The sequence below is a fragment of the Carassius auratus genome, chromosome 27 (assembly GCF_003368295.1).
Source record: "Carassius auratus strain Wakin chromosome 27, ASM336829v1, whole genome shotgun sequence".
Lineage (NCBI taxonomy): Eukaryota > Metazoa > Chordata > Actinopteri > Cypriniformes > Cyprinidae > Carassius > Carassius auratus.
The window spans coordinates 11463222-11490402 of record NC_039269.1 but is presented as its reverse complement, the minus strand read 5'-3'; the positions used below and the strand labels follow the sequence as shown (position 1 = coordinate 11490402).

The following is a 27181-nucleotide window of genomic DNA, read 5'->3' as shown; positions in this document are numbered from 1 at the left end:
GCCCACATTGCATGATTGCATAAAGTCAGAACACTGGAGATTCTTCCACTTTCATGACGTGACATTTGAAACAAAACTCCACAAACTGTACTAGTGCACTAGAAACTATAGAAAGGTCATCCTAGTGGGGGACAAAAGGTCTGGATTGTTTCAATCCCATTGATCAGCTATGTCTCATGACCCCCTTGACCAAGCCAGAGCTTTTTTTGTTGTTAATGCTTATGTTTTTTTTTCAAATGCAAGTGCTAGCAGTTAATGGTTTAACAGTGTGGTAAGGTTCCAGTAGACACAATTATTTTTAGTTTAGAGCTGATGCGAGCGAATGCATGTGTTCTGACTAAGTGAGGAAGAAAAGCCCCGGTCTCCGGTCTCTCCTGTGTGCTTATGCAAGTGTGCCGGAAATACCGTCTGGTGTCTCGTCTAGCACCAAAACCACATTCCTCCTTCCGCCCTCCCTCCTCCCAACACACACACACTTCATGTACTAAATCAGACCTTGAGTCTGTCAGTCATACAGATATAGTCACATCTGCTGCACAGACTGACCTAACCCTGACACAAACAGCCAGTAACACTGTAACACTCAGCTCACTTATGCTTAACACACACTAATGAAATTGATTCACACGCACATGCTAAACGCCCCCAGGGAACGTCTCTGCTGCGCTCGGCTGAGGGTGAGATATCAAACTCCCAGAAATATGAGTGAGTCTTTACACGTTAACTGTCGAGCTCCTGACACATCCCTGTCTGGCAATGTCTTGCACCTGCCCTGACGCTTTGCTGGATCCTACTCTTTCTTTTGTGATTTTTCTTGGCTGGCCTTTTATTTTTCAATTATTTTAATCATTAAATATAATATTTATTAACATTTTGAATCCGTGTTTAGTTTTATATTCATTAGTTTTCACATTTAAATTTTAGTTTACATTTTAGTAGTTGCTTTAGTTTTTTTTTTATAGTTCTAATGTTTCAATTTTAGTTTTTAACCTAACTAAAACTGAAATCAAAAATAATATTAAGTACACTTCTTAAAATTATGAAATTAAAATGATTAAAGCTAAAACTGAAATAAATTAATTTCAATAATTTCATAATTTAATTTCATAATTTTAACTTCCAACGAATATTTGTATTTTATTTTAGATTTATTTGATTTACAATAAATTATTTTTAACAAATTTAGATGTAGTTTCAGTTAACAGTAACAGCGCTGATTAGGAGTGAAGCGGTGTTAAAGAAACAGGTGCTTACATTTTTGTGTTAAACGGCTTTTGAAGGAACTGTAAACCGTTCCAGACATATGTGCCTGCGTGAAAGGTCATTACTCAGACACTGAGCTTACACGGGTCATGCTGATAAAGAACAGTAACACATGCGCACTAATCTGCTGGCTTCCATATCAAGAAATCACTACGTTACGTGGATGTGTGTCTGTACGGGAAGCAGGGCAGACAGGCTCATCAGTTTACTGGGTGAAATGTTCACTCTGAACATCTGTGATGCTGGAGCGCCAGAACAAGTGACTCAGAGTTTCCACAGGTGGCCATGTGGATGTTGGTGACGATCAGACCCTCACCGCCAGACTTCTGCACACGGCACTTCAGCTTTTTCAGAACCAGCCCTCTTCCCCTTCATCAAGGACACTGGCTGTGTTTCAAATCCTAGTGAGCTAGTCAGAGTATTCTAGCCACTGCTGAAACATGCCCGTGATTTATACTATAAAGATATTTTTTTCTTAAAGGGGTCATCGGATGCCCATTTTCTACAAGTTGCTATGATTCTTTAGGGTCTTAAAAAACAACATTTTTACCCTGTCAGATCAAGCCATTTTTTAGCATTTTCATTTAAATGTTAATGAGCTCTGCTGACCCCGCCCTTCTCTTCCAGCCGCTCTCTGAGGGACAGTTTAGCTGCATTCATCCTGAAACTCGCTAATTAGCACATTATTAGGAAAGGCGGTTTGCAAAGATTCATGAAATTTTTTTTGGTAGATTAAAAAATACCACTGGGTGGATATTTATCATTCTACACACAAACACACATTTCAGTTCAAACACAATGTATAAGTGCATGTAGACTCCAATGACACCTTTAATGTTTTCCAAAGCATTAACAAAAGTCTTAATGAAACTGTACACTTTTGTGTGCCAAAATAAATAATTATTATACAAAAAAAAAAAATCGTAAACTGAAAAAAATAACATAATAAAAAAAATAATAATAAAAAATAATCAAATTTACAAATGAACAGTTTACTTTTTTTTTTTTTTTTTTACACACAGCTGCCATTTTGGGTGTTCTAGAGAGATCTCCAAAGAACTTTCTTGGATGGCTTTCGAATTTGTGTATGTCTGTATTTATGTCTGTTGCCTAGGCACTGTATCCTGTCTGTGTGTCTATAGAGAAACTTGTTAAAGCTCACGGCTAGATGGGGACCACCTGACAGACACTGTCAGAACACAAATATTTTTAGACTCCACACCCAAGTTTAGATTCATCTGATGTTAGATTTTCCTTCTATAATTAAAATGTTGTGGCCTAATGGTTAGCAAGCATACATCAACCGTACAGTGAGCCGTGCAGCTTATTTTGTTGACGCAAGTTTGAGTCATTTAGGCTTGTGACATTACCCGATCTGTTTCTCCTCATCATTTCCCGTTTCATTAAGCTATTGTAATCGTGCCACTTGGGTCTTGTTTATATGATTGTATGACAGTGAAAGACGTAAAGATGTGATGGTTTTGAGGATTGGTGTGCAGACGTGTCTGGCAGACAGAGTCCTGTCAATCTCACACAGCGGCTGAGACGGTGGCTGTGGTGCAGACACCAGACAGCCGCCTTTCTCTTTCCCTCTCTCTCTTTCTCTCCGTTTGTGTTTCTCTATCTTCCCTTTTGTAATTGTGAAATTAGTGACTTCATGCACCACAGGCATGGAGACCGATTCTCCCCTATCTCACTCTTTTATTTCCACTTTCTGTATTTCTTTCCTTCCTTTTTCAGTCTATGAGAGAAAAACTGTCATTTTCCTTTGTGACTGTGTGTTTTGTTTTCTCGTCCTGTACCACGACCACAAACCTCATCTGTGACGTACCTTGTCAGACTTGTCTCTTACCTTCTCTCTCTCTTTCTCTCTCTCCTCTGGTTTTGCTTCCTCTATCAGCCACAGACCTTCTTTTTTGCTTTGCTGTTTCCATTTAGTCACGTGTCTATCATTTATCATACTACAGTTATTTCCAGTCTCCTAATTTGATTGGATATGTGGTGTTTTCAGGAAAGCCCCTTTATTTAATTTTTTTTAATAAATCCTTTCACCGTGTCTTAACTACACGCCACATGACAAGATTCCAACAACAAGCAATTTGGCTGCTGTCCACACCAAATGTGTCATGAAACTACGACGCAACAGAATCAATCAAATATCATAGCCAATCAAAAGAGTGTGTGGGCGGGCTCTCTCTGGAAGCTCACTGCCCTCAAGTTGCAATGAAATGGATAAGTTCATGATATAATTCATAAATATTAAACCTTTTTAACATTATTAAGTGACTGATAACCATCTTTATGTAATAAACTTGTTGGTTCGCATTGAATTCACAGTTTTAATGTATATCTTTGTTATAATTTATATTCAAGATCCAAGTTGTGGAAATAGAAACCATTTCTAGAAAATGAATTTTGCATGTCGCGATGCCATCATGGCTAGTTAAGACAAAAACTCTGATTAACATGGAAATTATACCTTTTATCGCATGTCACAGCGTTGTGTGTAGTTAGGACACAGTGTTAGAATGCTTCACTGTGTGATTCACTCAAGCTTTAAACTTGTCCTTTGCTTGGTTGCTTCTTCTGCAACCAATTTGGCTTATTTCGGAAGAAACATTAACAAAACGGCTGTATTGTGTCTATAATGTAATGTACTCCACTTGTTTATAGGTTTACTCGTGTTATTCCTTCACCATTTGCTGCTAATATGTTCTCATTCTCTCCACCTTAGTCTTCGTTCCACAGCACTAAGGTGGGGTCACATTAGCAAAATTTGCAGGCAAAAAAGGTCCTGTCATCAATAGTGTAGCGATGCATGAAGCGCTGCCTAAACCATGCCGCTTTCTGTTCTGGTCAGTGTGGTGAATTTCTTTTGACCAACTTCAACACAAGTGAAATGGAAGTGGGAAACTTTTCCACCCACATGCGAAACTCCCGATTGCAGGGATTCCTATTAAAATTTCAGTGGTAAGTGTGACCGCACCTTTAGATCGATATTGTGAAGGGTTGTTCTGCTTTATATTTTCTGTCCGATCTCTCCAAACATGGCATTTTCGTCCTTCTGCAGAGCACGATATTGTATCTTGGGAACTTTATCTTCATGCCGCCTGTGTATGGTGAGAGATAGAAGGGTATTGAAAGGTCAGAAGTGGTGGAGGCTCAGGGTTTTGTCTGTTTAATCGAGGGTGTTGAGCTCAGGGTTTGCTCCAGTGTAAATATCAAAGAGTCCAGTGGATTCAACTCAGCCCCTCAAAATAAGCAACCGAATGACCTAATCAGTCTCTGTTTACGTAAAGGGAACGGAGGGCAGTGAGTGTGTGTTAATGGGGGAGAGAGAGCGATTGAGGAGAACTATTGATCTGGCTGGAGTGGATGAATTCAGTCAGACAGTAACTGTGTATGTAGAAGAGAAAGAGACAGGCTGAAGAAGAGTGAGATTGATTTACACAATGTCCCACTTCTAACCAGGGCAAGTTTTTATTTGCCTTTACATCAAAATGATAAATGATAAAAATCACTGCAAATCAGAAATTATTTTTCAAAATGTTATTTTATTATGTCAAGTCTGGTCAGGATTCATTGTCCGACTGGATAAACAAAAAAATAGACAGGTGTGTGCACATCCATTGGTCGGAGACATGATGAGAGATGGTTAGATAAAGGCTACTAATCATAGTGAGGTATATGAAAAAAGGATGTATTGCTCAACTCAGGACATGCTGGTGGGTAGCCGGCTTCAGCCACTTTTACGCTTTCCTTCTGCTCTATTCATGTGACGCATTCACCTTCATCGAGATTCGTGGCAGTCCATGTGCTCAGGCGGTCTCACACTCTGAGCTCTTTTCACTTATTTCCAACTGTTTGTCCTCATGCACAAACAAATCACTGACTAACCCCAAAGCCCCCCCAAAAAAGCACACACTCTGTGATTTGGCAATCTGTCCTATTTATATAAAGCCCAGAGTTCCTGTTGGCCGTTAAGACGACATACTCCTCCCTGTTGGCTCAACATTCGAACGCTGTGGGCAGATTGGGGGCCCTGCTCTTTGTGCTCGGCCTGGGAATATTGTTGTACCGGTCTTTCGCCAAGTCCCTGGAGATGAACCAGCAGCCAGAACAGCCCCAGGATGGCGCTGACTGTGGATAACCCAGATTCGTCAAGACATGCTCAACTACTCAGCCAGGATGTTCAACTGCCATGGAGAGCATTGGCGTCACGTTTTAGTTAGATAAATCTCAAGTGTTTAAAAGACAAGAGCAATGCCTGCTGTTGATGCCATGGTATTTTGTGTCATATTAGCACTTTATTTTTTTACTACAGCACTCTTTCTACAGCATTGAGACAAGCTCACAAAAAATATGCAAGATACTGGATGAAGCAATAAAAATGTTGATTACACTAATTTATTTGCATTTATTCACTTGGCAGATGCTTTTATCCAAAAATGACTCCCATTACATTGACGGTATACATTTTGTAATGCATTCCTATAGGAATCGATCCCATGACCTTAGCAATGTAAGCACCATGATCTATAGGAATGCATTTGTTACTAAAAAGTATAGAGAAAATAGATTAAAATTACAATTTCACCATTAATTTGTGCATGCAGTGCTGCCAAAACGATCATATTAACAGTAGACATTAGTCTTGTCTTAGTTATTGCATTTTACATTTTAGTTTGCATTCCCTGGAAATAGATCCTATGACCATGGCATTGCTAGCACCATGCTCCATTTTATGAGCTACAAGAATGCATTCATTACAGCAAAGTATAAATAAAACATAATATATAAAATATATATTTCTATATATTGCACCATTAATATAAGTGTTATTATAAGTATTGTATTCCTCAGTCACCTTCATTGACCCTCGTTCACTTTGTGTGACAATCTGTGTGCTATTTAGTATTTATGTGCTGCATGTAGTCCCAGCTTCTGTAGAGCATTCCCTTTTATCATTCATTAATATTAGATCCATAGTCCTGTAGTATACATAAGGCAGACTTTTAACATCTCTTGACATCTGTCCATTCGTTTTAAATTATTCTTCCCATTTCATTCCTGCTGACCGCCAAAGACATATAGATTTAAGGTGTAATCTAATATTTTCCCCCTCTCTTTTTCCGCTTCCTCACTGACTGCTATAGATCTACTATAACTTTATCTGGTGATATACCCCCCCCCCCCCCCAGCTTTTTGCAAAATCAGCAGTGTTCGTCGTCCTCTAATGGGGACAAAGTAGGAGTTTGTTCTCAAGTCCTAACAGGGACACGAGCGGAATCAGTGTCGCTCTGCTCCAGATAAGACCGTCTGACTGTGCTGGCTAGTGATTCATCTTAATGTCCCATTGTAAAACATTAAGAGTGCTGCGATTATGGGCTCACACTGTGGTCAAACACCCTTTTGATGGAATGCAATGCAGAAGCCATGGTTGTCTGGCCTCATCAGGGACGTTGCCAAAAATGGGTCATGAAGATGCTTCCTGCAGCTACACTTTTCATGTTATACTGCTGTTTGCGACCCACGGTTCACCACAATCTCATAAGACTGCATATTTTCATCCTATTACTGCAGTGCTGTTGTTTCCTAACACCAAGCTTATCCCAAAGGAAGAGGTGTCATTCTGCAGATGGCTCGAAGATGCATGCACAATGCCACCGGCTTGTGATGAATGCGGAGCTATGCTACATACAGCATACATTACCTTTTTCTGTACAGCTGTCGTTCTTTCTCCTGCCACTTGAGCCTATATATCCCAAAGCATCAGAAAACGTGAGTGTGGGGCTGGCTGTCGTACATTCCCCTCCCTTCCCCTCTCGTCTCTTCACTTCTCTCCCTGTGGAGGCTCTAAACGTAGACTTGCTCTGCTCTCCTGGCTCTATGAGGACAGTCTGTTCCAAGCTTGCATCAAGCTGGGGGACTCCTCAACCTGAACAACAGCACCAGCCTGCACATTCATGTCTCTCTTGAGAGCAGCACACAATTAGAGTCTCAACACATTTAATTAACTTTCTGGCTCAGGCAAAACAAAAGACATTTGTATGACATGTCATTGATTTGAATAACTGTCCATCTGTCCTGTAATCATTGATCTCTAATGCAAGACATCCTTTCTATTGATTTCTCTGAGAGAGAGTCCCGCATGTCTGACATACTGTACATCAGTCCCTATTTATGTCTCGTCCCAACACGTTTCAACTCTTTAATATGATGGCGGACTTGGGAATCTAATAGTCATGATTTTTGGATTCAAAATGGTAATTGCTGCAAGTTTTCTTTTACAGGCTGCTGTCATGAAGCATCAGTTTGAAGAATTTTTCATTTCTTAAAATGGAAATGAATGGGACCATTGTTTTGAGTCTGTATATAATTTAATATGAGCATTTGCATTCATTGCTCTGTTAAAACTTCTGTAAAACTCAAGCTGTAAAGGGGTTTCAATTATTTTACAGTTGTTTCTAAGGTTTTAGGTGTTGCATTATCATGGCTGTAAGCGATTTATCACATTAAAATCCTGTTTGCATTTATATTATTTACATCTTGTGACTATACTTAGTATTTTATAGTTTACAGTTTTACCGATCTGTTTTGAATCTAAGGGCATCACTGAAAGCAAAGTTAGCAAATTTTTTAAAGAAAAGGAGATACAAATTGATTTTTTTTTTTTTGTGATGGTATCCATTTTGTGTCAAGTTCTATCAGCTGAACTTAAATTGAGCTCGTATTGAACCCTTAATATTCCATTATTGGCGCAGACATTTAAAGGCAACTCTATCATCCCCTTGAGAACTGAGGATTGTAATGGAAGATTGCACATCAAGTTTTACAATGGAACCGCATGTTCACAACGGTTTGACTAAGCATTTGCATCAGTATTTGGGTGTTTGAATAGAGAGTATTACTATAACCTTAAAGTATGCATCACTGTTTCAAAGTTGTGGGTCAGAAATATTTTTTTAAATATAGAAACTAACGCTTTTCAGCAAGGATGCATTAAACTGACCAAAAGTGATTTTTTTTTATTTTAAATAAATGCTGTACTTTTAAATCATGACTCTTTTCAACACTGATGAGAATACATGTACTTTTGTTACTACTTTTTTTGCTGTATTTTTTTATTTAAAAAGAGCATTGGTAAGCATGAAAGACAGGTGTAGTGTAGTTTTGTGGCTTTTAGTCCACGTCTTTTAACCCTGAGGTTGATAAGGTAGTGTATGATGGAAATATTTTGCATTGCAAAGAGTGTTTAGGGTTTTCAGGTGTGCTATTTTGTGTGCAAGGGCGTATGTTTGTTTATTTTGACTGAAATGTGCGCCTGACACCCTGTGTGTGAGGTTTTCCTGTTTTCCTGTCCTTTATCTTCTGCTGTATTTGGGATTGATTGATTGATTGATAGTATGTGAGTGTTTATGTACACTGGTAACGGGGTGGATGTGTGCTGAGCTTCCTCTTGTAGGGATGGGTAGGACACCGCTCTCTCTCTCTCTTTCTTTCTTTCTCTCTCTCTATTTTCCAACTCCTTTTTTCTATGCAAAGCCAGTCACTGTGGCCCACTAACAGGCTCTGCCATGCAAAATGCATGAGGCGCTTGTGTAGAGTGTGTAGAGTGAAATTGTGTGTGTGTGTGTGTGTGTGTGTGTGTGTGTGTGTGTGTGTGGTGTCTGCAGCTCAAAATCGGTGTATGTGACTCGACTCTCTGTGGGTGGGCAGTTGCTCTCTCTCTTCTGGGCTCTGTCTCTGGTGTCTGTCTGTCTTTCTCTCTGGGGCTGCTGGAGATGGCAGAAGTGAAATGCTCTGCCAGTTTTGTGTGTCAAACTGCCATGTTGTAGATTCTCCTGTGCCATACGCACGGTTTATAGACATGCACCTATACCGGCTCCTTCTCACACATCTAATGTAATGCTTGAGAGGACTGCATGCTTTGAATATATATCAGATATCAGGAATGTATTAGATTTTTCCATAACCAGCTGGTTGACTATTCTGTTTAACAAACAGATATCAAGTAATTTGGATTAATAACTATAACTATTCGTGCAATTACTTGGCATGTGCTGACTATTGAAGCATCTTTTTTATTGGCAGTAAGCTGTATTTTTACCTTATAGCCATTAGCCAAGTTTTGCTGCTTGTGATCGATAGTGAGAAGCAGGTCAAACATTTGATATAGTAGAGCTCTTAATATATTTGGTTTGTTTCCCCAGAAGAGAAAGTATGCTTCTAAGGATTCTTTGTAGTGAATTGTATCAATGTTAAGGATGTTAAGGCTAACATATGGGAGCAAAAGGCACAAAAGCTAAACTACCTTTTAAATGTTTTGGGTCCATGAGAAAACCCTTATGCGCACAAAGTCTGCATTTTATCAAAAATACAGTAATAAATGTAATTTGTTTCTGGGATGGCAAGACTGATATTTCAGCATCCATTACTCTCCAGTCTTTAGTGTCACATGATCCTCCAGAAGTTATTCTAATATTCTGATTTAGTACGTGGAAAAACATTTCATTTAATTTCACATTCATTATATTTTTCAAATGAACATCATTTATTTGGATTGGAAATCTTTTGTAACCTTACAAATGTTTATTATGTTTAATGCAAATTTTGATTGATTTAATGTGTCCTTGCTGAATAAGTGTGTTAAATTCTTAGAAAATAAAGAAATAAATACCATAATAGTGTATATTATGAATTCATTTAGACCCAACAGTTTAGACACAGAACTTCTCTGAAAGGTTTTTAACATGCTAGTGGTTCAACATTTTACAACAGTCTTCTAAAACCCTTTTGAGAAAGGTTTCTAAATGATCTTCAAAGCTCTTTAAAAAAAACACACCGTAATGACTGACTATTCAACCACCTTGACCCATCCCTAGTATCAGTCATGCACTTAAGTAGCTACATTTTTCATTGGAGTCAGTACAAAAACTGCAGATCAAGTCAAAAACTCCCTTAGCTAGTCAAAATGAAACCAAGGTTGACTTTGACCCCCTTTGTAAAAGAACACAGAGATTCACAGCTGCCACATGAACATCCAGATGTTTGTGTTTTGTCCTCTTGTGTGTTTGACCACAGCTTTCACAGACTGTGTGTGTGTTCTGCCAAGAAAAGGTCGTCACATTCTGCCCCCCACGCGTCCTACAGAGAGCATCGTAGGGCATTTCCAACGTCACAGTCTGGTTGAGCCTCTGAAATGAGCCGTGGGGTGCCACAGCACAGAGAACACACACCGCAGAGACTCCTCTCCATCTCAGTGTCTTTGTGCATGTGTGAGTACGTGTGTGTGTGTGTGTGTTAGACTAGCACAGCCGCGCCATGGGAGGCTTATGAGGTTACTGCTTTTCACTAGCGCACACTTGAGAGTACTCCGTTTTAACATGCGTGCATACAGATCTCCCATTCATAGGCCTATTTAAAGCTGCCCATGTTTAGGGAAGGGAACAGGCAGAGCTCTGTTCGACTGTGTGGAATCTGAGAGCGGGAGAGGGGAGAGACCTTTCCTCTGTGTGTTTATGGCTATGACTTCCAAGCTAATCCACGATCACCGGCACAGTATGTTAGTTTTGTCTGCGCGAGTATGCGAGCGGATAACTTGGCCGGTCTGTCTGTATGTGTGTGTGTGTGTGTGTGTGTGGTTGCGGCTCTTATCAGGTCATATGATGTAGATTAATCAGTGGATGTGTGTAGACGGCTGTCGGGACAGACAGGCAGACTGTGCACTATTGATGACCGCGTCTAGACGGAATGTTCGTCTCCCTCCCTCTTCCCTTAAAAAATTTGCCCCAGGCTGCCAGCCAAATCCTCTTAGGAATGAGCACGTCTGAGCCTGTTTGTTTGATCCCTGTGCGTGTGTGCGTATTGATATTTAGAGGCGTGTTGTTTGCTCGGGTTTTTTGTGCAGGTGTTTTAGTTTGATTATCAATGTTTGGGTTGTTTTAGTGTGTTTTTGTTGGACGTGGACTTTAGCACTCCAGTGTGTGTATAGGCATCATAGGTAATGTGAGGAATGCATGTTTACTTGCGTGTATGCAAAACCAGTTTAGCCACGAGCACTTCCAGATCAGCTTTCACTACTGAATTCACTCCTGAATGATTTTGGTGACAACTTGTTCACTGCTGAAAGAAGCCAAAATGTTTGGGACTGACTCTGTCTGTTCTGTACACGCACTGGATCTTATTCAAGAAAACAAGTGGGACAATAATTTGTGTAAATTTTATTCTTGCATTCTTGCATAAGTTATTACATTTATTTTCAGTAGGACAATTTACATATGAATGAATTTAGATTTAAATTCATCTGCTTGTTTTTTATGAAAAATATCCCTGGAACGAAAATTTAGTGTAGCCTGTCAGAAATTGTAGAATTGTGAACAGTTTAAAAGATTGTTTTGTGTTTGAATACATTTTAAAAAAAGCTATTTATTTCTGTGATGGCAAAGCTGAATTTTCAGCAGCCATTACTACAGTCTTAAGTGTCACAGGATGCATCCAATATGTTAATTTTGTGTGGTTTATTTATATTATTCATATTAAACTAGCTGATACTTGATACTTTTTTCATGATTCTTTGAATAGAAAGTTTAAAATGCTTAAAATAGAAATCGAATCAGATAGAATTATTTCAGAACATTTACTTAACTGTCTGTTATAATAAATTTAATGCATCCTTTTCAAATATATTTATTAATTTATTAGTATTTATTCATTTTTTATTAAAAAAACTTGCTGACCCAAAAACATTTGAATTGTAGTGTATATCTGGATATTAAACATATTCTTTTTGTGAATTTGTTACATCTGGGTTTTTTTTTTTTTTTTTTTCACTGAGGACCTGCAAATAGCTTGACCCTAGCAAAGATGAAATGTAATATTTTACATTCATTGGTAAAGAAAAACAGAAATTGTCACCATTTTTGATCTCTTTGGTTCCCTCTCTTCCTCCGTTTTATCTTTTTAGCTCACATTAAGTTGGCCTACTTTTGTCCACAGTCCAGCCCACATGGAAAAGATGCCTCATCAGTATACCACAGAGCGCACTGAGCCGAGTCCCACAATGCAGTGCACAACACTTTTCTAGTCTAATGAATGAAACGGAAGTAATAACCTCAGTGATTCTCGTGACTCATTATTTGATGTGACATTCTTACACACACTTGAATGACAAATGCCAAACAAAAAATTATTCCATTGTTTATTCACCTTCATGTTGTTCAAAACCCTTCTTTCTGATCTATCTCCCAAAAGTCATGGGACAACAACACAGCATAATACTGTTCAAAACCCTTATATAGCATGTAATAAACAACATGCTAGTCTATTATCTGTTTTTTAAGGTTATAAATGATTATAAATACTTTTTCTAAATCAACCTACATTTTTCCCGCCAAATACCCAGCTTACAAATGTCCCCTTTCGTTTTTTTCCTGCAGTGCTAATGATCTGTGAATAGGAGTCCTGTGTAGGGGGCACAGTGAGGGGCCCCAGCAGCCCTCTGTGTGTTTGTGACTGAAAACTGCACGTTTGCACTGCATTTCGCTTTATGCATACCCTCTGTCAGAGCTGCAACAGATGGACACACAATCAACCTCGTGTGCCGCCTTTCACACGAATTGTGCTAAACTGTGTGTGTGTGAGGCACTTACAATGAAAAATCTACTCACGAGTCCACACACACACAGTTTCACAAACAAAATGCTTTTATACACACATCAAAATAGACAGATAATGCGTTATAAATGGCATTCCTGCGGTACACGCGCGCGCTCTCTCAAAGGTCATTGCGTTGTATGACGGTGTGAGGCTGGCCTAGATAAGATTCATCATCAGCCCGTATGGCTCGTAATTCCCCAGTAACCACGTAGCTCATAAAACGTGCTCGTGCGGGAACTGCAAAGATCTTGCGTGTGTTTACGACTCTTTCCTGTCAATCTCTGTGTGTACTGTTGTTTTTCGTAGCTGTTTTCACCAGGGGATCTCCGTAGTTAGTAATAGAGGGATGTGGTAAGGCGCGCACATGTTATTCAGCATTCATTGTCAGAGCCAAAGTGAAATTTGTGTTTGTGTGTCAGTGACCTCGTTGTGCCTGTTTCGAGGGAGCGCACGTGAATTTGACGGGGGTTTAAAGCTTTCTCGGTTCGATCTAGTATTGTTTTGGTTCTCAGGTTAGCGAGAGATCCAGGGCGAAGAGGACTCTGGTTTTGAAGAGCGATGGATGTGTGCGTGTGAACATGCACGCGCAGATGAGTTCAGAACAGTGGGGGAACGTTTCAAATGAGTGAGCTGCAGGAATGCTAACTGTGGGCCGCCTTCCTCTCTCACACACACTTTCGCAGAGTTTTGAATGTCACACATATTTTATTGCGTCTTTTTGGGTATTTGTGTGTTATTGTTCTGAACGCATGTCGCGTCGTGAGGGATTTGTCGTAGTTACATTTGTCAACTGTGCACAAGTACATAGTGTTATAGAGTACGATATGTGTGTGTGTGTGGGGCTTTAACACACTAATTAAAAAGAGATTAGAGACGGCTGGCGTCACTGGAAGAGAGCACAGAGAGAAACTCATAACAACCGGATCCATAGGATTTGAGAAATAACCATTCAAGAAAACGGTTGTTTATAAAGCGTGTAGTTTACAACTGCTTTCTCAGCAGGCGCTTTCTTTCCACTTTGTTTATAGATCATGTCACAGTTGCTTATATGGTGGATTTATAGTGTGTATCTTGTGTTTGTGTGTTGGAGCGCGTGAGACACCTGTTCAAGTGTAATTCACTCATGCCCTTGAGAAGAACAGTGCAATAACTCTCTCAGTAAACAGCACCCACAGCTTTCGCACAACTATCACAATCACTACTCACACCATGTTCTGCAGGCCAGCTAGATAAATCCTTGCATTTGTGTTTGTTTCGCTCTAAGGTCCTGCGTCAAGGTTGCACTACTTCTACTGTGGAACAGCATATTGTAAGCTCTAATAGGAAACGGTGCATGTGGTGTCTTTATGGCTAGGTGCCGTTTCTGCAAGATAGAAAGTATATATGTATACTCAGCATAATATGCTAGTTTTCAATATGCACAGAAGCCCCACATGGCCTAATATGAAATGTGCTGTGTCTAATGGTATCCCACAATGCAACACACTCAATTTGACCTATTTCTAGTATGAATAATGAATTAGAAGTATTATCTTAACATCTTTTGCATGACTTAATTTGGATAATGGATTAGAAATGCAAAAATATCCATATTTGTTTCCTGAGATAAATATGGTTATGGACTCCAGGTGTTGAATTAAACACGATTAATCCTTGTGTCCTTGTGGCATGCTAATGTTTAAAAACGTATTGTGTGTTCAATTTCGTATACTGTATATAATTTCTGTTACGTCGCAATAATAAAATCACTCAAAAACTGTGTGTATACTTTTTTTATACAGTGTACACTGCGCGGTGTGTTCCAAACATAGCATATTGAGCCAGTTTTAAACATTAGAGTGCATACTTGGCTCTCGACGGACGAGAACTCGCATGGCAGACTGTAAACATAAAGGAGATAGATTGGAGACTCTGTGATTGCATGTGTCACGGCTGAGGAGGGAGTGTTGGCTGGGCCGTGAAGTGTGGAGAGATGGGCCGACAGACATAGTGTGTGTGCTTGTCAAGGTTAGACGGGCTCACCACTGCAGTGTGCTCATTGTTCCTGCCCCCCTCGGCAGCCGCCAACCCCTCCCTCGTGCTGCAGTCCTCCTCTTCCCTCAAGAAAAACAGCACTATCTCCTACACGCACATTTTCTTCCATTTAATGCAAATGTGTGGGGTTGCCATGTCACTCCACCACTGTACAGCTGCTTTATGTTGTGCAACGACATCGCCATTCATCCTTAAGGCTACAGGAAACAGGAGATCCCGTAGTCTGCAGGAAGTTGTAATTTACTCCAGATAAAACATGGTTCTTCCTCCTCTGGCACTCACCCAGTCACTACTGTTAGTGTCTATGTGATGGAGGGACGAGGATATGCGTCACGCTTCCTGGTTTGCTCTGCCAAATAGAGGATGTTACTGATTGTAAACATTAGAAATGCACATATGAATCACACACAGTCTTAAGAAGTTGACGGTTGTTATGTCGGATGAATGTAAGGGCTCTATCCTTCTGTGTCAGCTATATTAAGCTCAGTCTGAGTCTGATAACCGTCAGCACTGAGCTTGCCCTGGATTCATGGTGTGTGACTCGTGCGCACACACACATATGTACAAGCCTTGCAGCATGTTTGTCGAACACGTTGAGCAGAGGAGGTGATGGACATATTGAATGTGTTGATTTGTGCACAAGCTCTGTGATATCAGATGTATTACACGTCTGAACGCTTGCAGCTAAGTGTTAACACTCTTGTGCTCATGAAGCATGTGGTCGTGTGTTTTCTCGCAGAAGGTGGTGGATGATGACAGTCGCGGGAGGAAGTCCAGTCCTGCACCCTGCCCATCTAACAGCAAGCTGTCTGATAGCGTCCTGGAGAAAAAGTCCCCTTCTAAGGTACTCCATCATTTTACTACAAAGTCCTTTTAATACAAGTCGACGGGGATCTTGGCATCGCTCCCGGGCAGCTATTGTTTATCTAAGCAATAGACCTCCAAGTACATTATCATGTGTTCTTGACTGGGGACAGCATAAAATCTCCAAAACTGCTTAGTGTGTAAAAACAGTTTAATCACTAATAAGAAATGTTATTTCTTAAATTAAGCTTTAGCTGAAATTAGGCTAATTAAGGCAGTGTACAGTGGGACTTTCTTTCCTACAGCCACCATTTTGAGCAATTTCTCCGAATGAAATGCTCTTCAAGTGGCCCGTCCTCTGCTTGTCTCTTTATACACACCACTCCCCATTTATCCACACACAAACACTCTTCCTCATAGAGTCAGAAGCAGGAAACCGCTTCTCTCTATCTTACTCACCCATACTCATCGCAGGCCTCAAACCCGACCTCACCCCTAGAAAAAACCTCCCACATTCACACCCCTTCCTCTCATTTTCTCTTTCAATCTCTCATTCATTCAGAAATATCTAATTTCACACAGGCCAAAGCCCCAACAGCCATCTGGGTGTCGCCCTGTGTCCTTCCTGTTTTCATTTCTGGTGGCGATTTTGGGTTGACCTAATCACAGTTGGGCAGGGTCAGGTGAAACAGGGTCCAAACTGTTTTGTGCTAAGCACTTTCAGTGGAGGGCAATGTTTATTATTAACACACTACAGTTCAAAAGTTTGAGTTCGGTAATTAGAGGTAAAGCTAGCGTGACAAAAGTCTCTAATGCTCACCAAGGCTGCACTTATTTGATTAAATACAGTAAAAACAGTAGTACTGTGAAAATATTACAATTTAACATGTTTTATTTCTCTGATGGCAAAGCTTAATTTTCAGCATCCATTACCTCTCACTTGATCCATCAGAAATCATTCTAATATGCTGATATGGTGCTCAAAAACATTTTGTTTCTTATTATCAATGTTGGAAACAGTTATTCTGCTTAATATTTGTGTGGAAACATTTTAAAATTATTTTTAATAAAATGTTATTTTAATGATCCTTTTTAAGGGTAGTGTATTTTTCAGGTGACTTGTTTGAAATGGGATGACGTTAAATGTAGGTGTACGTGTACGTGAAGTCCAAATTATTTGACTTTTGACTGCATTGTGCTTGTAGTGTAAATATTATTTCACTAGTCATGCATACAGAGGCCGTCCTCTCATGATCCCTTCACGAGACACATCTGAGAAACATCTTTAAAACAGAGCCACACTCTCCCTCAGTATACCTCACGCAGCCTGTATATCAACAATCAAACAGCCAGAAACCCAGCCAGGCTGTTTGACTTAATGCTGTCTTTGTCTCATCCTCTTCATTAATGCTCTACCTGTCAGCGTGTGCTCTGTGGCCACTGATGGATGAGTTATTCTCATGCATACATGATATTACAGCAGGATGTTTGTACTGCTCTCTTTGTTTACTCCGCTTCAGGCATCCTCACTCCCCTCACCAAGTTTCCCTCTGTGTGTTTGTACATTTGTGTGTAATTATTGCTGTTCGACTGCTCCTGTGCGAACGCGCTTGATAATCTGTGTAATGAGACCTTAAAGAACTTCTGTATTATTCATGTACAAATATGTGTAGACATGTATTTTAATGCAGCTCAAACAGTCCATTTCATATGCAAACGGTCTTAAAGGACTTCATTAATATTGATACACACTTGTTTGTGTGTACAGGGCAACTTGCAGTCTTCGCTGGTGTTCAGTCGACTGTTTCCTGACATCAAAGAGGAACCAGGACATGGGCCCATCATCCACCCAAGGTATGGCCCTTTTTTCCCATCATTCCTTCGTTCCAGGATCACGCAAGTGCATGTAATAAAATTACATGACCATATCAAAATATAGACCATATCAAGGGTTTCTGCGGAAACCCGGGTCTCTTCGGTTTGGACCTGCAAGTGTTTGACCCTAAATAACCACATAGCAGTGCTCTGTCAACCAATCACAATGCCCTAGCATTCTAATGCCACTCATCTTTTTAGACAATGTTAAAATGTTAATTTGTCCCAGTTTGATCTGATTATTGAGATCTGCTCTGTAGTGCATCATTAGCTGCTCAGCTGTACATGTGAAAAGCTCCCTGAGAGCCACAGTTCTCCTGATATTGCTGGAGTTTCAGCGTTGTATGTGCACCAGCCTGAGGGTGTTTGCTATGTTTGCAGTTACTACATGTACACGTACGATAAGATGGTGGCTCCTAACGTGTCTCTGCGGAAGGAGGGGGAGGTGAGCCATGAGGTTCTGGGTGCCCTGCTCAAGCAACACTACAGCAGGAGAACACTGACCCACGACAGCCAGCCCACCACAGGTCAGTACCCCCGCACTATTTAGTTATCCTACTAAATGAATGCATATGCACACACGAGAATGGTGTGCTGTTAAAGGTCAGAAGTTTATGAGCATGTATGTGGTTGACTCACTTAAAGGGTGAGGAGCTGCTGAGAGCGTCTTGCTAATGATTAATACAACGCACATTTTATAGTTGCCAGTGAAGAGAGCGAATGAAAATAGGCCGCTGAGTGTCAGATGGCTCTAGAGTGCTGGGGGAGGGGTCTCCAGTCTCCACCGCGGCACGCCACATTTCCTTCCATCCTTCTTCTGCCTGTCTCTCGCTTTTTCCTTTTTTCTCTGTGCCTCACGCATCCTCTTTTCACTTTTTGATCCTATTTCAACTCCCTCTGGCCCACTGCTCACCTCGCATTCCTTCTCTCTTTTTCTTATCTTTTTCTGTCATCTCCCTTCAGTATACCTGTTCTCCATCCTGGCTCCCCTTTTCTCTTTCTTCCCGTCTTTCTTCTTTAGTCCATTCCTTTTTCTTCCATGCACCCGTTCTTCACTCTGACTTCTCCATCTCTCATCTTTCTTTCTTCAGTTTACCCATTCTCCATCTTGGCTCCCCCTCGTTTTATTCTCATTTTTTCTCTTTCTTATCTTTAAATACGCCCAATCTCCATTCTGTCTCCCATGTGTCTTATCTTTCTTTCTTCAGTTTACCCATTTTCCATCCTGACTCCACTTTTAGTCTTTTTTTCTCAATCTGTACCACTTTTGGTCATGTATCTCTTTTGTATCCAGGTGCCCTATGTCTCTCTTCCTTCTTAAATCTGTCTCTCATTCTCAGTATACTAGTTCTCAATGTTTGCCACCCCTCTTTTAATACTCAATTTGTCTCTATTTTTTATTTACACTGTCTCTCGTCTCGCTCTCTCTCTCTTTCTTCCATGTGCCCGTCCTCCATCCTGGCTCCCTCGTGTCCCTTCCGTCTCTCGTTCTCCTTCTCTGACTCATTCTTCTGAGTGTGACAGACAGGTCTTAGTCACAGTGGAGGCTAGCAGCAGAGCGAGGCTGTTATTCGGCTCTGCAGTACCAGACCTGCAGCCTGCCTGTCCTACATCTAAATGAACTCTCTTACTCCCTCTCACTCAGTCCCTTTGGACCCCCGTGTTCCTCATCTAAGCACACATGCTAGACTGCTGCAGGTGATTTGTATGTAGAGCATGCGTAGCACCTTAGCAGCGTAAAAAATTTTAGATCGAGAAATCCTCTGCATGCCTCACATTTCTGTGTGATACTTCCAGCGCTTCCCCTCTACGCTGACCTTCAAAGAGAGACACCCACAGAGAATTAGTCACACAGACTTTCAGCACATGACAGATAAGGTGTGTGTGTGTGTGATCGCATGAGTGTGGTTAACTCTTTCTTCTCTTTCCCTCAGATCTTCCCACATCTCCTTCCTCCATTGCAGAGGAGGCCAAAACCCACCACGCGGACGAAGCAAACGAGTGCCGCCATCCTCCTCCGTCAGTCGCCATGGAGACCAGCCCTCGCAGCAAGCAGCACGCCCCCGTTCCCACGGAGGGCAAGGACAGCGGAACGGAGGACGACAAGGACAGGATCATGCTGGAGATCGTCCAGATGTACCGGCGGCAGCAAGAAAAGCTGAATTCCACCCTTCAGAAACAGCTGCAGCTGAAGATGGTGAGACAGAGTCAGATTAGACCACTCATCCCTTCCTGAGTCACAGAGGCTCTGTTCCAAACCTTAATGAGCTCTCTGCTGTCTACATGGGGTTCTAAGGAAGCATCATAACTCATAAGAAACCTGTTGGCTTTGTATAGGGTGGCCATTTGTGCCTTTTTCGAAGGACACGTCCTGGCCAGGATTTCTATATTTGCCTAAATATCCACCGATCAGTCAGCTCAATGCTGCTTTCCAGTCCGACACTAAAATGTACACGTACATGTACGCTTTGACCGCTTTCTGTAGATCCCACCTTCTCACGCACCACGATTGGTCGATTTACGTACAAAATCTGAAGGTTATTGGTCAAATGATCATTACCGTCGTTAAGTATGTAAACAGGAAACCAAAGCCAAAACCTGGATATTTTAAGCAATATAGAAATCCTGGCCAGGACGTGTCCTGCGAAAATGGCACGAATGGCCACCCTATTTGTACACCATGCTCACAATTGATCCCCTTACGACAGACCTCTATCCTTATGCTTACAATTTAAAGTCAGCAGTTTTACTTTTGTGCAAAGACCCATTTATAAATAAATATATGTATTTTTTTTTTTTAGAAAATTAAATTTAAATTACAATATTTTTTTTCTTTTTATTTTACCATATCAACTGTATCTTTTTCTGCTCTCTAATAGGATAATATAAGATGGAACAAAAAATATTTCTTCCTGTTAAATTGATTAGTTGAGTCGGCACTATGGGCGTCCCGAGTTTGAATCCCAACTCGAGGGCCTTTTCTGATATCAAATAAATACATTCGTTAATTCAATTAAGCAAATGTATATAATAATACATTTGTTAATGTCATTAAGCAGATGTATATTATATATAGAGATTAAATGCCATTTTTTATTTCTCATGAAAAATTCAAGTTTGTGTGAAAATTCCAAAGTTTGGAACCCCTTTGCCTTTAATTTGTTATGTGAAGTTAAAAATGGCATCTAACCTGAAGTTGAAAAGCGGAGTACAAAGAATAAATAGCAAACATGTAGTCAATGAAAAAGTCCATTTTTAAATCCGTTTTATCTGTCCATTATATATACTTTGCATAGGCACACATTTATGCATTTCCTGCTGCCATTTTGGAAGAAAATTGTCATTTTTTTATATTACATCTGGGATTGTCTCATCTGTGAAATGATACATGCGATTCTGCCCTAGATTTTGGCCCTAACGCGTATCTTAAAACACAGCATGATTTTGCTGCCTTCTGCTTGGAGCATCCTTCATGTTGGGTTGCACGCCTGTGATGTTTAAAAATGCTCCTCTAAATAGGCAGCACACTAGAGATTGGAATAGAGCCAGGGAGATGGACTAGTTGTGTATCAGAGAAGCTCTTTTTTGCTTCTGAGTAAAGAGAGAGACCTTGTTATAGTGCGAGATAAGGTGAAGGCCAGAGCAGTAAGGAGTATGTTCCGGTTGAGCTTTATCACCCCGACTCATCCACTACAAACCCTCGACCTTTGCCGTACATAGTTTGACGCATCTCTTGACGTGCGTGTGTGTGCAGGAGCTGGAGTCAGTGCGCGGGGGCGAGGCAGCCAGGCTGAGGGAGTTGTCTGTGGAGCAGCTGGAGCTGCAGAACGAGCTGGAGGCGGTGCACACTGAGCATGCTCAGAGACTGGGGGAGGTGCGGCAGGAGCAGAGACAGCTGGAACACCGACTGGAGCAGCTCAGACAGCAGAGCTGCGCCTGCCAACCCAAAGAGCAGGAGGCGCAGTACAACGCACAGGTACATGTGTGGACCGCAGCAGAGCCAATCTGAGCGTGCCCTAATGACTGTGTGATGCAATGATAAACTCTACCCAGTGTGAATTATTCCTGTACCCAATGCAATATGCTGCATGTATCAGCGCAGATCATCTGTGTGTGGGAGGGATTCAGTAACAGGAAGACAGATACACACGCACACCGAGATGGAGAGCCAGTGCCTGGCTGATTTGCACACTGGGACTGATTGCTGATTTCCACATATCCAGTCTAATCAAATCAGACTGTCTAAATGTATTAGTGAACATTAGTTCATAAATCTATTCAAATGTAAAAATAAAAATAAATAAAAAGGCAATTTAAGTAACATTTCTATGTAATATTCTTTACTATTATTCATTTGATTTTGTGTGTGTGCCTTTACTGCTGCTAAATGCAGGGGTAAATATATATATTTTTTTTTCGATAATAAAAATTAATTAAATAATTAAGCGAAAATCAGCAATGTTCCCTCTCCCTAGTGTCCTGCTGTATGTTCACAAATAGCAAAACACACGGTTTAACAAATGAGGACGTCCTCAATGGAAGGTTTTCGGTTATTTTGTCAACTTTTGCTTTCTTCTGAGTACCAATTTGTCCCCAAAATATGGTTACATTTAAGTAGGCATGCACACACAGGTTTTCCTATCATTATGGTGGAGTAATGGATTTTATACCGTCTCCCCCTACACTAACCCTGAATTCCTAAACATACCCTTACAAAAATTCATTTTTTTTCTCATTAGACCCAAAAAAAGAACAATGATTTCAGATACGGCCATCTTTGGGTTTACCTGAACCACACACACGCACACCCTTACAAAATAGTGGTTATCATCTAAGATTAATCACTTTTAGAGTAAAAATAATTATCCCTAAATTACAATCATGTTCTATAGAAACTAAATATCTATTGTATCTATATCTATAGATGCACCAAATGATTCAGTGATTAACCATCAAGTTGAGTTAGATTTACAACTGTATTAAACTAAAATGGCGCTACAGATTTGCTTTACAGGAGGAATGGCTGGTAATCGAATGGAATATTTTGTGCGTTCCTGTTTGTAACAGAACTCTCCTTCTGTCCGCAGCTGTGCGAGCTTCGCTGCCGTCTGGAGCGTGCCGAGGCGGAGCGGCAGGAACTGCAAGAGGAGCTCTGCAGAGAGCGGGAGGCCCGAGAGAAGCTGGAGCTCATGATCTCGCAGCTTCGGCAGCAGATGGTCCAGTCTGGCACCAAAGGGAGCCGCAGCACTAGCCCTGCCCAGCCCCCGACCCCTTCCGCAAGCCCCCAATCCCAGCATTCCCTCTCTTCACCGGCCCCTGAGGTAACCTCCAGATAAACTCGCCCCCCTCTCTCGCACACTTCCACGCCTGTAGCCCAGGATCCCGCTCGCCCACTCCCTGCAGAGTAACTGACAAACACAAGACAAACTCTGCAGAAAAGAGCAGCTCTCCCATAACTGCTTCCGTTTGTGTTGCACCACCACAAAAAAAGACTTGATGTTTGTGTTTAATTTAAAAAAACGTTGTGTCACCCTGCCCTCAACCAGTCATTAAGCATTTTTTGGATGTACAAGCCTGTTTAATTTATAGTCGTGCTGAGAGGCTGATGGGACAGTGGAGGTATTTCTTTGTTGGACTTCTTGCTTCCTGTGACGTTGGGAAAGCGCTCGAGTGACACTCAGTAAAATACTACCTGTGACCCGAAGCCCAAGGATGCCAAACGGCAAGACGCCAATGCCCTGCAGCAGCAACAAGAAACCACGCGGATGTTTACTTTTCATTTGAATTTTGTGTATCATTGTTCTCTACAGAGAAAATGGGAGAAGGTTTTTGTTAACGTCACAAAAAAATATCAGTAAAATATTAATCCATAGCATATTTAAGTCATTATACTTAATAAAAGCGATTCGGAAACATAGAGGGGGTCCCTAACTGAGGCCCCCCGGTTTAAGATCGTAATCCTTCCCCTCTTCCTCTCCATCTCCCCTCCATTTTCTTTCCCTGCCTGCCGTTTGTCTTTTGAGTCTGGTGTTGATTATATGTTTCCTGTCTGCACTGCTGACCCTTTGCAGGCTGGTATATGACAAACAGCTCAGTTCATTCCTGCTGCATGATGCAGTAAGCAAAGACTCACATTCGCCCCCTGCTGGAGAACACTATGAAACTCAGCCCCATTTAACTACAGGCAGTTATGCAAAAAAAAAAAAAGCTTCAGGATAGTGCAGTCCACCTCAGTCTGAAGTTTATGTTCAAAGCATAAAAGGATTCCTGTAGCTTCGATAAGAACATACTGGTTGTGGTTGCTCAGAAATTTAAACAAAGCACACAGTAGACCTTATATTTGTCCTTTTCTTAGCAAAGGATTCATTGGCAGTGCAGTTGATAATGTAAAGAGCTGAAGTACATCACAATCTCCCAAAAACCTAAAGCTGATTTCTTTATTCATCTGAGAACTGCTAATAAAGCACCTAGTTATTGAATGCTGGATTCCAGGTTAAATGATTTGGCTGTCATGTATTGGGTGTTTAGCCTGATTTTTATTTTTTATATACCCCTCTTATTTATTCCCCTGTGTCATTATTCTGGATGAATGAACAAACAGGTCTGAGAGGGAGAAGAAAAACAGACAGGGGGCCAAGGGAGGAATGTAAAGGAATGAATGCTGTCACGTTAGCTCCCAGTCACTGAGAGTTGAAGAGGCACGCTTTGTCTCCGCAGAATGAGGCAGCTGCCGCTGATGTCCACTCACACATCAGTTAGATGGATAAAGAAAGATGGACACAGGAAGTGAAGCGATTTTACCACTAAAGCAGTTTGTTCTTTCTTTCTTTTTTCTTTCTTCTGTTCAGATTGGTTGTGTAAAACAATATTGGATGTAAATCTAGGCTTCTTTCGTGATGTACATATCTCACATAGAACATTCCACTGTGCATAACTCATCGGATTTACAGTCAGCCAAGCCGCAGCAGTTTTCTAAACCCGATGATGTGTATAGTGCAAAACCTCTTAGAAAACGTAAGGAAACACCCTGACTTATGTGAATACATCCAGCTATGAAGAATCAAAAAAAAAAAACTATATTGTAAATGAGTGCTTTGACATTTTTGAACTTTTTTTTTCTTGAGATATTCAGAAATTATTTAATGTATTAACTAATAAAGATTTATATACACTTTGTACATACGGTAGTCATTAATATATTAACTAAATTCTTATAAACAATCTTTCAAGGTTTCTGATCACATTTGCGAAAGCTGGGCGTAGCCCAAGCTCTTTTGTTTTTTTGTTTTTTTTTTATTAAAATAATTTGCCTGAAGAGTAGTTGTTGATAAAGTGTGTAAGATGGTGTAGGGATGTTTGATGCTCAGAACCCCTAAACCCCTAAACTTCCAGCGGGGAACGGGAACAGTGACGTATGCTGTCCAGTGCCTCAGTGTTTCCCTTCAGTGGGTCATTTCATCCATTTCATTGGAACCCACTGAGATTGACTGACAACCTGTTGTTATTTTGGTCGTGTTCAGTTTTTCCTCTTCCCCATTATATACACACACACACACACACACACACACACATATATATAAATATATTTAAAAATGAATAATTCAGAATTCTTAGAAAGAAGGGAGTGAAATAATGCATGTATTGTTCTCTACTATATTGTTATGCTAAAACACGGATTCATTATTGTTAAAATGCAGAAGTTATTTTTTTTCTATTCTCTCTCACACCTAGAACCTTTCCAAAAACGTTACTCCATATTGTTTGAAAAGAATAGTCTTTATGTATATGGCCACATAATGTGCTGAAGAGCCTTCTCAAGAGAGAAATATATGAGAGACTGTGTGTGTGTACTGAAAAAAAGCAATGTGTTTTATATATATATATATATATATATATATATATATATATATATATATATATATATATATATATATATATATATATATATATATATATACAGCTCTGATTTCATGTGTAGATCTTTTGAGAGATTGTAGAATTTGTTTTGGCACTGTAATGCATTACTGCAGTGTCGACTACAATTTCTGTACAAGCAGTATTAGGTTTCTTTTGTTTTCACCACAGTTACCTCTGTAGCAGCCAGTTTCAATGCTGTTTTTGATAGTTTTGGGTATTGAAATGTATTTCTGAAGCTTTCTAGAGTATACCTTATCATTTGTAACGATTCTATGAAACTTTTGTACACAGGGGGGCGCTGTATCTCTTCTATGTAGAATGCTATGTTAAATTTGAATTCTGGGCTTAGGAATACAGTACTCTTTAGACTCTTGAAACAACAAACCTGTTTTTGGCTTTTGCAGTGTTTCGAAAATAAATACAGATAACGTTGTACATATATTCGAGATGTGTGAAATATGTTGAATATCTGATATGTTTAGGGCTGGTATGATATAATTAGCAAAACTGTACTTTAAAGCAATCTAATGCTAGAGTTTTTCAGCAAATCTACCATGTATTTTGCATTATAGAGGAAATTTCCCATTTAAGAGGGGATAATGATTACTGTGGCTCCCTAGAGCTGATCAATGGCAAAAGACTAAAGGAACTTGCAATTATAAAATTATTATTATTATTTTTTTTTTTTTGATAATGGAAAAAATACAGCATACAAATAACTACCTGCCAGCACAGCATGTATCCCTATGATCTTAATCATATCTTTTCTCATGTGCAACAAAGACATCACTATTAAAAAAAGGAAGAAAAAAAATCAGATGACTTTTGCAAACCGCAAAGATGTTTTAAGTTGCAGTTCTGACATCTGAAATGCAGTGTTTGTGCGTATCATTGCATATGTTGCCAACAGTGTGATGAGAGGTTTTTTGCTCTTGCATGAAAACGAGACGTTGTTCTCCTACCTCATGTTGTGATAAGATGTTTTCTAAAGCAGCTGACACATCTAAAACTGTTTATCATGATTGACATTTACAAGTTAAATTCATGTACATGCTTTTAGCTAATACCTCAGTTGTAGCTAGTGTTTATTGTTTATTTCCCCTATTTCAGACATTGTAAATATCTTGTATAGACAATGAGCTTGGATTAAATTCAAGTAAAGTTCTGTAGTGTCAAACTGACTGTGTCATTGTACTTTTTTCATTTTATGCATGTTTGCTTTGGCAGGTTTACTTAAAAGTACAGTTCACACAAAAAAACAACGTTTTGGCATCTCTTTACTCATGCTCATGTTCCCTTACAACTTTCTTTTGTCAAATGTTTTTCTTTTCGTTGTGGTGTAATGCTTCTTCACAAATACATTTGAAACATTCTTATGAGATATTTATGAATTTACGGCGCAGTGGATAAGACACATGTCTTTGGTGTGAGAGACCCGGGTTTGAATCCACTGTGAGTCACCAATGTGTCCCTGAGCAAGACACTTAACCCCTAGTTGCTCCAGAGGCGTGTGACTTCTGATATATATAGCAATTGTAGATATGGATAAAAGCTTCAGCTAAATGAATGAATGAATGAACACAAATTACATAAATTAGTAAGGCCTCTAAATTATCAACATAATTAAAGC

General features: G+C 40.1%; 1 protein-coding gene across 2 annotated transcripts in view; it reads left to right on the top strand.

The window, feature by feature from the left end:
• The window catches only part of LOC113045490 (ski-like protein), a 28949-nt gene extending 4137 nt beyond the window's left edge, over nt 1-24812 (top strand). Inside the window, exons 3-8 of one of the 2 annotated variants that reach the window (XM_026205888.1) lie at nt 15695-15799; nt 17528-17613; nt 18016-18161; nt 19569-19831; nt 21389-21610; nt 22722-24812. In XM_026205888.1, coding sequence (XP_026061673.1) covers nt 15695-15799; nt 17528-17613; nt 18016-18161; nt 19569-19831; nt 21389-21610; nt 22722-22970 — 1071 coding nt within the window. In that variant the 3' untranslated portion in view covers nt 22971-24812. The remainder of the gene's footprint in view (nt 1-15694; nt 15800-17527; nt 17614-18015; nt 18162-19568; nt 19832-21388; nt 21611-22721) is intronic. The other variant, XM_026205889.1, reaches the window with a different exon arrangement.
• The last annotated feature ends 2369 nt before the right edge of the window (nt 24813-27181 follow it).